Below are 14,341 nucleotides of genomic sequence, written 5' to 3' on the forward strand. Positions count from 1 at the left end.
TTTAGATACTGATTCAGACTGAAATTATTCTTTTCTTCCACGTTTTAATTATGAGACAAAAAAATGTTGTTTATTTGAGATTCCAAAAGCTCTTTAAAATGTCACTCGCTTAGACTTACGTGTCAAAATTTTAAAATGTCAGTCTGTATCCTGTATTTCTTCAGCTGATACATGAATTGATTCATGTTGCGCCATTCAGCCATTGTGAACACACGATATGCACACGTATATATACGCACCTGCGCGTGTTTCTCGCGTAAACAGTAAAGTAGGCTGTGTACGCCAGCCGCGCGTGTGCACGAGAGCGTAAGGTGAGCGGGTGTAACCGGTTCCACCGATTTTTTCACGAAAAGCACTCGTGACGCTTTATAAAATTGTACGTACCCTTTGTCGTCGTCGTTGTCGTCGTTGGATGTCATGTATGCGTGTGCAGTCGCCCTGTCGAGCATATCAGAAGCTTAGCCCGAACGAGCATGATGTTTTGACGCTCGCAAGGATTTGAACGGTCATAACGTTATTCACGTTATTTCTGTCATAGTGCTCTCCAATAAATAAAAAAAACCGTAACATTTTGGTTTAAAAAAATTCTCAAAAAGTTACGGATTAAATAGCAAAAAATAACAAAGAGCAAATGGGAAAGAGAGAGAGAGAGAGAGAGAGAGAGAGAGAGAGAGAGAGAGGGTGAGAATGCAAATTGAAAAAAATAAATCCTTTGTTAAAGCAATTAATTTTATCGAATTATTAAAAATAAACACATTGTTACAGTTGTTGATGTCACGACAGCTCGCAAGAACCCGTAATCGAAACGTTTAATTAACTAATTTTTAACAAAATAATAAAATATTATGCTTTGTTACACTTTATATTTATATAATATGTGTAAAAAGATAATAATATTTATATTTCAGCAATTGTACATTGTATTAATTCTCTTAGCATACTAGGTTGCATATAGCATACCTGGTATGTTATAACATAACATAATTATATTACAATTAGCTATATTTTAATATGCACATAATCAATGTTAGATGCAGTTAATTATAGATTACCATATTTTTCTGCACTCGAATTGTTTGTTCTTGGATACATTTTTGTAGGTATTTTTATGATTCTCTACTCGTTCTTAATATTAACATGTCTTGCCTATCATTATTCGGCGAAGTAAACACAAGTGTGTACGCAGACGTGACGTGCACAAACCTGCATAATCTTTTGATGCTGCGTTTCATAAATTAAGTCGTTAGAATCTCGTACGGGACGTATAATGCAAATAATCCGCGGCGACACTCGCAATCTGACACGATGAAGTATCCACTTTTGCAGCCACTGAAAAATGAAACGATGTTAGCGCGTATTCGCTGCATTTCTCACGCGCATTTTGCGCGCCGCAAAATACATCTGATAGTATCTTAAAAATATTTTATTAAGAAGCTTTAACTAGAAATAAACATTAAAAGCGCGATCTTCACGTACAATTTTTTACTTAAAAAAAAACTATTTTAAATCACAGTTCCAAAAAGTTTGTGTCTGCTACACGAATAGTTGTAAAAGAAATTTAGTTGTAATGAGTTGTGGAAATTTGAATCTTATCTGACTCTGTTTACAACATTATAAGATTGAGTGAATTAAAGATTTTTAGTTTACATAATAATAAAATAATATTTTATGCATAAAATTTTTACATTATAATGAATTATTCGTTTAACTCTATAATTATCTTATATTAATGTCTTACTAACTTGATATTACCATTATTTTTAGCTAATTGTATAATGAAAATAATTGTATAATGATGTATACTGAAAATTCTTGGCAGAATTAAGCATTTAGAAATAATATTTTCTATCTTACCAATTCACGTTTACTCACTTGTTTTAATTGACATTAACTTTTTGTTGTTACTGTCATTTTTCTTTAAACAGTTTAATTCTATTAATCAAATAAAAATCTATTTTTAAAGCTCATTATAGCTAATTTTCTCTTTCAACACAAATCTTTTTATAACTATAATTTAATAGATTTTTTTCAACTAATTTCTCTCTGGTGATAATACAATAAAAAAATGAATAAAATATATAAACAAAGAGATGAATAGAATGTATGAGTATAAAAACTTTTTTATTGTTAATTAGTTGTTAATTTAACCAAAACTATTTTATAAACACTTTATATAATATTAGAGATCACTAAAAGAAGAAGAAAAGAAGTAATTTAAAAAAGCATAGCATTTTATATTAAAATTGAATTTTTATTTTAACTTTTTATATGTAACTTTGTATTTCTTTTTTTTTCATTATGTTTGAGCTCTAAAATTTACTGTACACTAACGCTTTTCAACAAGAATTACGGTTAGAGTAAGAAGCAGTAAGCCAAAGTGAATGTTGATGGTAACCGAAGAAATACAATTTGAGAATTTTACCACAAACAAGCTAGATTCTAACCTAATTTGTCTAAGAATTAGACTCCAAAATTTGGAAAAGTTTAATAGTTATATTGTATGATCCGAATTTTGTATGGCTAAATCTGATTGTGAGCCAAATTATGGCAATGTTACCAACAATCGACAAGACTTTTGTTACGTCTGGTCACTAGACGTGTGTAGAGAATTCTGTAATATCGACTATTAGCGCGAAATTTGAAATGCCTCTATATTTTTTAGTCACCCTGCATTCACCGGGTTTACTAGGGATACAGGAGGTAATGATCTATCGTGCGAAAGAAAACGAATAAAATAATAAAGTGGATTAAATCTACTCACCTTCTTTTTAATTAATAGCAAAGCCTTATAAATACAATGAATAATATGAATAATGCAGATATTACACACTGCTAAATACAAACTGGATAATTCTGAGATTTCAACTGAACAATGCAGAGAATAGTATATACAATACAATCTGACTTAACAGTGAGACTGATGGAAGAGTACTGATCGGCGAGCGATGATGTACGTTGGTCTTCTTGTGGTGGGGAGTAAGCCTTGGAGAGTATCGCATAGATTTTTAATTGTCACGTCGGCTTCTTGGAGTATCGTTTGGCTAGAAGTTTATATGCAGCTCGTTTTTGTTTATAGAAGATAGTCGGCGGATAAGATTAATGTCTGGTTACTTCTTGGACAAAGCCGACTTTCTTTCGTCGATGCCTCTTAATTTCTCGTGAAATTATTTCATCAGCCTTTGCTTATGTTATTCTTATGTCACTTATTTGTTCAATGCATTGTTTAGTTATTCAATATTCTTATGACTAATATCCTTATAACTAATTATATATAATTAATACTTATAATTATAACTTCAATCTTGCTCTTTAGATTTTTGGATGGACTTGTACAGATCTTTTTAATAATGTTCTGTTTTTTGAATGTTTACCATTGTCGGGACATCACACTTTAATAATATTTCGTCGATAATACATGTTGCACGCGTATCATCTGAGGGTACAGTTACAACTTTTAAATTTCTTATAATTTTTGCCACAAATTCGCGCAATACGCAAATTAACAACAAATCACTGATATACAAATTTTTGCAGAATTTATATTAAACGATTGATAACTATTAAAATAATTTATAATTAAAGATTTATTGTATCAAAATTGTGTTGGCAATCGTGTTCGCACAAAACGGCGTGTTTTGTAACATTTTTATTCCGTGGATATTTATCTTTAATTTTAACTTGTATATTGAAACGCATATATATTACTATGTAATACATAAAATATTTTGTATCATGTTAAATGTTTTAATCAAGGCTGGTGCACAACGTTTAGGAGTTGTTTACGTTTTTTTATAATCTATGTTATATTCACATTATAATACAGGAGATAGCAAGCTCTGTATGCCATAAATCGCAACTATCTATAGTATTTTTCGCAAAAAAAGCATATAGAAAACGTTCAAGTAATTTAAACGTAGCATATAGCCGTGACTAACGCGCAAAAAATTATTCTGTACTTTTCAATTGCTTCCTCTTTTCCATCGTTACTTGCTTCGGACGTTGCAGAATGTCGAACACGTTACATTTCGTGCGATAATATTCGAAATTTTATTTTTGCAATTTTCGTATTTGCAAATGCCTTGAAGAACTGCAAAGAGGATTGAAAAGAGAAAAAGGCTTAGGAAGGACATCGGATGCCAATGCAGTAATTTTAAAATAATTTATCATTTATTTGTTATCTATAATTTGCATCGACAGTTCTGTTGATAAAAAAATGTACTTTTTCAAATTTTTTATTTTTTGGCTTTTCTTAAATCTAACCCAGAAAATTGTATATACATATGTGTATGTATGTAAATAATATACAATCTCTTTTATATTATATTAAAATAAAATACATAAATATTAAGCGTCCGATATCAGGCGACGCGTATTATTTCAAATTTAAACGTAAATTCTGTGCAGCAGCAATCATTTGGCACTTTTGCAATTCCATCTTTTGTTCTTTTAGTTTGAGAAACTGTTTCCTTAACTCCAATTCTTTCTGTTTTAGAGCCATTTTCTCTTTGTGCCGCCTCTCCTTGTTCTTCTCGGCCAGAGCAAAGTTTTTCCCCATTTCTTCGATAAAGTTCTCAATTAATATCATTAAGGTTTGATTGTGATCCAACGGTTCTTCATCTTTCTTACTGGCCACGGCGCATGACGTCAAAGAATTTTCGTGTTGCTGATTACTGGACGAGTCGCTGACTTGATTGCAACTGGGTTTCAAGATCAAAGAATATTTCGCAGACTTACTTGTCGGTTGCGGATCGTTCTCCTCCAAATACATGTGTCTCTTCTTCTCGTTAAAAATCTCGTCCAAGGCGCGTTTATGCTCCCATTGTCCATAATGTCTCATTCTGCCCGGCTTTTTCAGCCGCTCGCGGAACACGAGATTCTTATACTTGCGTTCCAAGACGCGCCATTTATTCTCGCACTTCTGCGGACTGAAGTAGAAGCCGTAGTTCTGCATCTTTAGAGATATCATCTCAAACATCTCCCGAAGACTTCTGATTTGCGTGGACTGCCCGACCATCGATCGATACTTCTTGTACTGACTGATTAGACAGGTAGTGGCCTTGCTAGTCCACAAGTTCAATGCGCCCACGTCAACGCTCGACGGTATTGCACAGGTATTCTCGTAACTCGGAAAACCATTCTCATGTCCTTCTTCGATGTAGCATTGAAGCACCGGCTCCACCTTAACTTCCATGTGACCGTCAACGTTATCTTCTGTCGAAAAACCGTCACAATAATTAAAAATATTAAACGAAAAGAAGATATTGAGCTTAAGAACTGTTTGACAAACAATTTAGTCGTATAAAAATTTATTGTAATAATAAGATAATATTGGAAAAACACAACCTAATAATTTAATTATTTCATATAATATTTCATAGCATTTTAAATACGATAATCAACAGTCGCGGATTCAAAATAATTTGAATTTTCACGTGCCGATACCGCGGTAATCAAGCGCACAATTCGCCTACAATCGTGACACTTTCGAAAGCTGAGTTGTGGAACGCGGTGGCACGTGCACCTTTCGAAAGTATCGAATCCGTAGCAAGTCGGAAACAATTTCCTTACCTCTCTGATCCTTGTTATCAGCCATGATCGTTTAGGCAGAAATCTGTGTGTCGACGACGTTGCAATCGCACCGAACAATCCGGTCGGAGTGCCATTTGCGGATGCCGGTTGCGCGACTCTCGCGGGGGGCCGAAAAACCGAAGGGAACTAGTTCCAAACCGGTTTCAATCTGGAACTGGTTCCGTACACGTCGCGAACAGCAGCCATGTTTATCTCGGCTGTCATGTCTCTTGTAGAGCGAACAGCTGTGTGACACAGCGATTTACGCGAAGTCGCTGGATTCTTACGAGTTTTGAACGCATTCCAAATCGAAACCGGACATGACGCGCTCCAATTTTGCGATTCGGTTCTATCGCGACATTAAGAAACGTAGGAATTACCTGCGCGAGAATCGCCATGTTAGACGTATTGGTTTGCGCAAACCGCTCGTCGGAACCGTTTTACTTCAAATGGAAACTTGTCGTCAGAATAACTAGTTTTTGAGGCGAACCCTTAGCGGGGATACTTTCTAATAGAAGTCAGACTATTGAGTAAAGATACAACTTTGTAAATGCACTTTTCGAATATACAAATTCTTACAATATCAAAGTCTTAAACTGGAAAGTAAGATATTATTGTCGCTTGGTGTAATTAATTTACGTTCTGAAAGTTTAACGAGAAAATAATTCTCTAGTTACATGCTTGGTTATGTAATATCTTCATAAAACTCGTGCTTTACAACACAGTTAAATGAGAAGTATTACTTATGTTAATCAGGAACATAATAGTTGGAGATTTTGTGACATGTAAAATTTTTTAAGTAGACTATAACTAAGTCGAAAAAGAATTTTCTTTTCTTTATATGCCGCGAATATATAAAATCAGTCATATATCGATACTTTCGTTCTGGTTGAGTTAGAATGCACGCACGGAATGCGAGTTTTTCATAAAATATACATAAAATCGACATAAAATAATTTTATTTTTTAATACCTCGATCTTCCCTAAATAATGTATTAAAAACTTATCATAATTGAGCCGTTGATTTTGAAAGTGGTGTAAATTCAAATTCGAAAAAATCGATAATATAGTATTTTTGGAGTAAAATGCAAATCCTTAAATATTTTGTGGACAAGAAAAAGTGAATTTACTTTTAAAATAAACGGTTCAATTAACAATATATATCATATATTGACGGTTTGTGAATATTTTAGTAGTATTCGGTAGTTGGTTGCAATAACGTTTTCTTAACAAAATTTTCTAAACAAAATACAACGCCTGGTGTATGTTTATTTAACACTTTTGGCGCAATGTAATTTACCTACTGGAACATATAATCGTATTCTTATTTGTGTAATTGCGGCGCCCATTGCATTTTCCTGCGTAATCACAACGAAACCATGACTAAAGATTACGTGAAAGTCTCTCGTGAGTTTGAACGCGAGCATTCGAATCATGCAAGAGGAGTAATTAGCCAACGATCATCGTAGATAATTACATTAGAATGAACCTTTCACTGCTCTTACCGATAATTATGTGCTTTTTCTAACAGCTCTCAGATATTATTGCCAAACTAACTACGGAACTTGACTTAAGAAAAGAAATTAACGCGACCTTAGCGTACATAGTAAAATATTTAACAATTAAGGAACAGAGCAAACTGCCTTACATTTCCATAAAAGCCGAGAACAATAATTTTAACAATTATTCATGGAGCTTTGAACAACTTTTTAATTATGTAATAAAGAATCATCGTTCACTGAAATTCAAACTTTATTCGTCAATTCCTAGAAGTTTAATTTAAAGTTTGTCAGAATATTTAACTATTATACTAATTAAAAAATAATAAAGGGAATAGCTGCTTCTAAATATTTTTAACAAAAAAACTAGCTCCAAAAAAAGTTTGTCATTTTTTATTAACAATAAGATATAATATAGCGATTAAGTCTGATATGCCCAGCAGGCATATCTTGGTAAGCATCGTACTTTAGCTGACGCGATTTGTTACGCGATCGTGGAAAGGCATGATATGCAGAGGCTACGCGTCGATTTACTTTCCCTTCGAGGATATCGAATTCCTTTCAAACTAATGTCAAATGTGCCATAACAATTGTAATTTTTATTCACATCGTATATCAGAATAAATAAAAATCCAGCATAAAAAACCATAAAAAAAAAGAAAAATTTTTCACGTTTTCAATAAATTATTGCATTAAAGTAGCAATTTACTTTGGTCTTTATATTCATTTCGGGTTTATAGTTTATGCCCCACAAATGTTTCATTATCTAAATATTATTTACATTGCAGCAGTAAATATCTGTAAAAAAAAAAGAGTTGAATATTAACGTTATAGAAATAAAGATACAAACAAGTTTTCGTATGAGAGTCCAAAGATTGTAGCAGCGCTATTGTGCATGCGCTCTCGTCTACGAAATTTATTGAGAGTTGAAAGAACAATATCACGATCTCTATCTTGCCGTGTACCTATTCTTGTGGGGCATAATGCATGGTGCATTGAACGTTTCCGCGTGTGCATTATTGCAGATAAACTTTGTCATGATTGCTGACAGCGCAGGAAGCAGACCATTTTGCGAGTCGTCTAGGGCAGAGCGCATGTAAATTACGGAAGGGACGGCATAATAACACCTACGCGCGAATATAATAGTCTATCCCGCGTTGAACGCAGAAAGCAGATCGAAAAGGCAAAAAGTACACCAATTTAGCTACATAATGAGACCAAAGGGCAAGGATCGACACAAGAATTTGGTAATTATTTTAAATAATTTAGCAAAATAAAAAAAATAATACATCATACGAATAAAAGTTATGCATTTCAGTAAAATAACTAGGTTTTGTTCAATATGTAAATGTAGGGAAACCGTTTGACTGTCTCGCGTTCCACATATCGAGTCACCGATATTGAACTAGTCGTAAAATAAAGTTATCGATACACACGAATCCAAGTGTCAATTTATGCTTAAGAGAATTGTATATACGCGACGAAAGAGTATTATTCCCATTTATGTAACAGATTTGTATTATCTAACAATATTTTCGTCAATCATTCATTGACACAAACATCTTGTTTACATACAAATAGCGCAAAGGAATTCCTGAATCGCAAAAACAGGTTTGCATCTATCGCCGATCGTTAATTCTTAAATCAGCCCTTAAAAAATTACGACATACGTAATCGCGGCAACCGCAAGTTTCGGTATTTTGTCCTCGCGTTACGTGCTCGATGGAAGCGCCTCCGTCGTTTGCGAGGCGACGTTACGGAGCACACAGTGGTCGAACGCGGCGGGAGAGCAAGTGGAAAGGAGAGAGAGAGAGAGAGAGAGAGAGAGAGAGAGAGAGAGAAAGAGAGAAAGAGAGAGTGAGTGAGAAAGAGAGAAAGAGACAGGCAGTGTGCGAAAGAGAGGAGGGGATGATTCGGCGGCATAAGTAAGGAGGGCGAGAGGGGTTGCTGTGCGCGCGAGAGAGAAAAGCCATATCTCCGGCGACAGGACGGTGGCGGCGGGATTGCGGGGCAGATGGTAGTGCGAGACAGGCGCGTTCGCCTTTCGTTCGCGAGGGGTTTTGTGTACGCGAGGGAGCGAGGGAGCGAGTGAACGAGCGAGCGAGCGAGCACGCGCGCGCGAACGGCAGACCAGATACTTTCGATTTCGTCGAGTGGGCCGGCTCTCGCCGGAGCCGTCGTGGCTGGCACTCCAGGAGGCGAACACGCCAGTCATCGCGTGGTAGAGCGACGACGCGCGTATTTATCGAACACTCTTCGAGCACACATCCGCGAACGTTGAATTCAACGCGTCGTGCCGATCGCTTGTCACAGTGCCGTGCGCGCAACGTGTGTGTGCGCGCGCGACGAGAGCTCATTGCACCGCGGCACAGGTGCCTTCGATTTACGTCAATCATTCGGCGGAGTGGAGAGCGGTCGCGAGAACGCGGCAGGTGAACGAGCGCGCGGTGCGCTCTCGTGAAACGTAACAAGAGACACACGAGTGCGCTCTCTCGACGGTAGTCGAATAGGGAGACGGAGAGAATGGAGTTGCGATCGATTTTCGCGTAGACCTAACGGAATTCTCTCTCGCGGTGCGAGGGAAAACACCGACGGAGCCTAGAAGCATGTAGAGATTATCGCCGAGAGAGAGAGAGAGAGAGAGAGAATACACACGCGGAGCAGCAATCGTCGTACTCTCGTCTCCGCCTTCGTCCACCTCTTTCGCCCCCGAACCTGCGTGTGCGCGCGTGCTCGACCGTATGCTCAGCGTGTCAGTGGTCATCGATTTTCCAGCGATCGTGTGCAGCCGGTACGTTTCACCGCCGGTGGCAACTGCAAGTGGAAGAACTATGAAGAGAGGCAGCCGCACGATCAGAAGGAACGCGTAGAACGACGTATGTGCGTGCGTGCATACGTCTCACGCACGCACGCACGCACGCACGTACGCACGCACGCATCTCGTCGTCTCGTGTTGCGAAGAAGCCGGGAACGAGAAAGTGGGAGAGAGAGCGAAGAAGAGAGAGAGAGAGAGAGAGCATAAACGTGGACTGTTGACGGCGCGCGTCCAACATGGCTACCGCCGGTAGTAACTCGACGGTGAACGCCGGCAACGAAGCAAACGGCAGCAACGTGCCGCAGTGGAAACGCGACCTTATACAACGTCGCCGTCAGCAGAGCAAGGTGCTCGCGAGCAGCGGCGCGAGCGTGAAGCTATGCAGCGCGGTGATCGGCACGTCGTCGTCGTCGTCGCCGACGACGTCGGACAACGGCGTGGAGCAGAGCGCAGCGGCGGTTCAAGAGCATTGTTCGATCGCCGGAGCTCTTCGCACGGTGCACTCGACGACGACGAGCAGCGAGGATACCGCGACATCGACCGTCGCGGTCTGCGGTGCTGGCGGTAGCGGCGTGTTGCTCTCCTCTCCCTCTTCGTATCCAACCACGAGAAGGCCGTCGACGAGTGGCGCCACCACCGGTGTCGCTGCTGCGGTGGCGGCAACGACTGCCGATTTCGCGTCGTCAGTCGCGTACAACATGCGTCTCGAGGTGGATTTATCGCTCTGCTCGGACGCGGAGGATGTTGTGAACGGCGCGCCGACCAAGTACGCGGACACGTCGGAACGGAAATTGTCGGAGTACGTCGGTGACGAGAACGAGGATACGCCGAGGAGCACGCCGGACGGCAAACTGTCGAGAGCGACCGTGAGGATGAACGAGAGTAACGAGCGCGCGTCCTCGCAGCGCGACGAGATTCGCGCTGTCATAAGTGGACGCGGGAAAAGCTCCCACGGCAGAAGTGTCAGGACGTCGAAGGAATTGTCGCGCATGGCGCCGCTCAACCGCACGTCCAACGAGGACGGGGAGAGCGACAGCTCCGAGGAGCTCCAGTACGGGCCGGGGATCGTGAACAAGCTGAAAAGCAAGTATCTTAACCTCACTCTACGCGAAACGAACAAGAGCCGCGCGTCGGTGCAACGGTTCCGGCGCGCGGCCAGCTTGGAGGATCTGCTGGACCGCGACGACGACGAGGCGCCCGGACACGAAAAGACCGCTACCAGCAGGAAGTACGCGAAGCGAAGCGGCAGCGGCGGCGGCGGCGTCATCGCCCCAAAGACCGATCGGTACCGGAACGCCGCCCGGGGCAATGACTCGATGAAGCGGGCGCGTAGCGTCGAGACCTTGATGAGGTACAACAATGTAGGGACAGACGACGTGACGACTGTGCGTCAGGTTTCAATTACGCGTCCGGTAACGAACGGTGTGCGCCAGGAGCAGATTAACGATCACATCATTCTTGTAGACCGCACATCCGTCAAGATCGAGAGTCGCCTAGGCGAGCGCGATCGGCCCAAGCCGATCAACAAGCCCAAGAGGATCAAGCCGGTGCTGGCGGAAACTGAGCGACCGCCTCCAGATCTAGTCAAGACCACAATGAGGATCTTCGAAGGCTCGGCGAGAAAACTGAAACCCAAGGGCGAAGTTGCCGCGAAGGTCGCCACTTTCAAGACCATCAACGACACATTTAAGGCGCAAACGCATAAAAAGCTGATGCCGAAACCGCCGTTGCAACCGAAGCCCTTCCTCAACGGCGGTGCTCGCGCCGCAGTCATCGGCTCTCCGAAGAAGATCGTATTGCCGCACAAGCCAACGGCGGAGCTGATCGAGAAACAAGACGGCAAGGAGGAGTATCACATCGACGGCGTGATCACGGAACCGATCGTGCAGTCCGTGTCTTCGGTGGTGAGCAAGTTCCAACAGATCGAGAAGTCGCATTCACCCTCGCCGTCGCCGGAGCCCTCGAGCTACAAGCTGAAGTTCTCTCCGGCGAACAGTCCCGAGCCGCCGCAGACGTGCAAGTTGAAATCCACCGCTCTGGAGATCGCCGTCAAGTCGCCGCCGGTCACGCCGGTGCTCTCGCCAAAGATCGCGTCGCCCAAACTGCAGAGTCCACCGTCGCCGAGCAAGGATATCAGGCAGAGTCTTTCTCCCGTCAAAGATCCGATACGGATACAGATCACAAGCCCGCTTCACAAACCGCCGCTGCCGAGTCCCGTTAGGGAGTCTTCGAAGACGGAATCGGAATCGTCGAAAGTCGCTTGTTCACAAATCGAGGAGTCTCCGAGAACGAGCGTCGAGCACTCTCGACAGTCACAATTGTCAGAAGCGTTCGTCAACGCAGAGCGAAAAGAAGACACCAAACCAAGCCATGTCGTGCCTGACGCTGAAGGAGAGGACGTTGATAAGGAAGTCGTGGACGGATCGAAAATTATTTCCAAGACCGCTCTGGACAACATCGGCAAGGCCGGCATAACGTTACAATTCAACTTCGGTGACAAGTCTACGAGCGACAAAAGTTACTTACCGGGTGCGAAGCAGAACGAGCAGAACGCGGCTGAGAAGCGAGTTCCGGAGGACGAGCATTGCGCGAGGACGGAGTCGAGAGGCAAGGCAATTCCATCGAGCGCACCCGCGAACATCGTAGCGATTTCGGAGGCGAGACTGCAGGAGAGGCTCGATCCCGAGAAGGAACAGAAACTCGATGTCAAAGAGAGCGTCGAGGAAAAGCTGATCGTCGTGGAGAACAAGCCTATCGGCGCTATCTGCAGCTTAGGACTGATCAAGCCCGCAACGACGACGTCGTATCAGAGCGGCAACAACGAAACGAAGACGGTGAGGTGCCAGAAGAGCGAAATTTCGCCGCCGCAAAAGCAGATCGGCATCATACGACCGCTCGTCTCCACGAAAACGCAGCATTTGCAACAGAATCTGAGCAATCGCGAGCTCGAGAAAAATTTAATCAACCGAGTGAAGAGCATCGAGCAACCGACCAAGGTGGTAGTGAGTTTGAAAAGCGCCGACGAGATACAACCGACGAAGAAGACGAGTGCGTCAGGCGGTGGAGGCGGCGGCGGTCTCTGGGATACGAAGCCGTGGAACCAGCAGAACAACACGATGGTGTTCAACTTCAGCAACCGAAAGGACGTGCCGGATTACATAGAGAACGACGGTCTCATCATCAGGAGAAAGCGGGAGAAGCCGAAGGTGAGTCACAATTGCATAGTTTTTTTTCCAGAAATACCTCGGAAATTGGTATAAATTTCTTGTATTACTAGAAAATTTAGGTACATTGGTTTAGATATGTATGTCTTATTAGCACATGTGGTAAATATTTTTTACTCAAAGCATGCAGAGAAAAAAATGATGTCGCGTCGTAACATTCGTGGCACTTGTCATCCAACGAATCTTGTCAATTCTATAACAGTACTAATCAAGAAAAAAAAGGGGGGGGGGAGTAATTAAACAAGAGTTTAGATTATTATCAATTAATATATAAAGAACGTTTCGACTTTTCTCAATATCATTATTAAATCTTGAGGTATATTTTAAAATATTGCATCTCCAAAAAAACGCTGTGTTTTTATTCATTCACTACTATAATTATGAAGTGCAATAACTTTGTTAGCGAAAAAGTAAAACATGTAAAACATGTTTTCCGTAAACCAAGTTAATGTAAAACAGTTACAGGCTGAAAAAAACTAGCGCAAATTTCTTATATTAGTTTTCTGTCGCCGTTTCGTTTTAGTGTTTTTCTTCTAACAGATATTCATTAAACTAAATTCGTTAAATTGTTTCTTGCTGTCGTAAAAGAAAATGTAATGATCGATATGTTCAATAGAAACCTGGTAGGTTTCTTTTCGTGTGCATAAGATAGTTCGATTTATTTCACTCTCCTTAATACAGTGGACAGAGGCAATGTTCGCACCTATCACGTCGTCTGTGGAGTTTTAATTAACTGTAAATACATATTTCAAACAATGTTTCAGTTGTATATACATAAAGTATCTCGTACTTTTATCTACTGTTTTCCATTGATTCTGTGATTATGTCGGATTACATTTTTTTCATTACAATTGTCGACAAGTTATTCTATCATAAACGTGAAAGTCTTGCATATAAAAAGATATAATGCTCCTATCTATATTTATATCTTTGAAATGATTATTAAGTTTTAAATAGATAGAAACATTATACTGTTTATTAATCCTCATAAATTTCAGCCAAATTATGAATTAAAATCTTCTTAATGTATAGATCAATTACGAAGAAATTTATATGCGTAGTTCAATGTTGAAAGTTATGAAAGGATTGTCTTGAAACTCGTAAAAGGAGTACAAAGTATGTAACTGAAAGGAAACGCGGTAAAATCGCGTGACATCCTGTGCACTCCGTAGCTTATTCGGCCTCGATTTTGCCTCTCGTTTCCACTCGCACTGCGCACATCGTTGACGAACTAC

At 40.8% G+C, this 14,341-nt stretch overlaps 2 protein-coding genes across 2 annotated transcripts in view; one reads left to right on the forward strand and one right to left on the reverse strand.

Annotated features, from left to right (window-relative positions):
* Positions 1–4,216: 4,216 nt before the first annotated feature.
* On the reverse strand, positions 4,217–8,893 carry LOC105673308 (uncharacterized). The gene is made up of 2 exons (XM_012368845.2): positions 5,569–8,893; positions 4,217–5,211 (listed from the first exon to the last, which is right to left on the reverse strand). The coding sequence occupies exons 1-2, from the start codon at positions 5,591–5,593 to the stop codon at positions 4,373–4,375; spliced, it is 864 nt and encodes a 287-aa protein (XP_012224268.1). The 5' UTR covers positions 5,594–8,893; the 3' UTR covers positions 4,217–4,372.
* Positions 8,894–9,141: 248 nt separating this feature from the next.
* The window catches only part of bif (bifocal), a 28,649-nt gene continuing 23,449 nt past the window's right edge, over positions 9,142–14,341 (forward strand). Inside the window, exon 1 of the mRNA XM_012368794.2 lies at positions 9,142–13,088. Coding sequence (XP_012224217.2) covers positions 10,119–13,088 — 2,970 coding nt within the window. The 5' untranslated portion in view covers positions 9,142–10,118. The remainder of the gene's footprint in view (positions 13,089–14,341) is intronic.

Source organism: Linepithema humile, chromosome 2 (assembly GCF_040581485.1).
Source record: "Linepithema humile isolate Giens D197 chromosome 2, Lhum_UNIL_v1.0, whole genome shotgun sequence".
NCBI lineage: Eukaryota > Metazoa > Arthropoda > Insecta > Hymenoptera > Formicidae > Linepithema > Linepithema humile.

Bases quoted from the DNA above. Each gene is read 5' to 3' on its own strand.
- LOC105673308 (XM_012368845.2), bottom strand. From the start codon at position 5,593: ATGGCTGATAACAAGGATCAGAGAG. The intron at 5,212-5,568 runs GTAAGGAAATTG...GTTTTTCGACAG, and splicing joins TGATAACAAGGATCAGAGAG to AAGATAACGTTGACGGTCAC.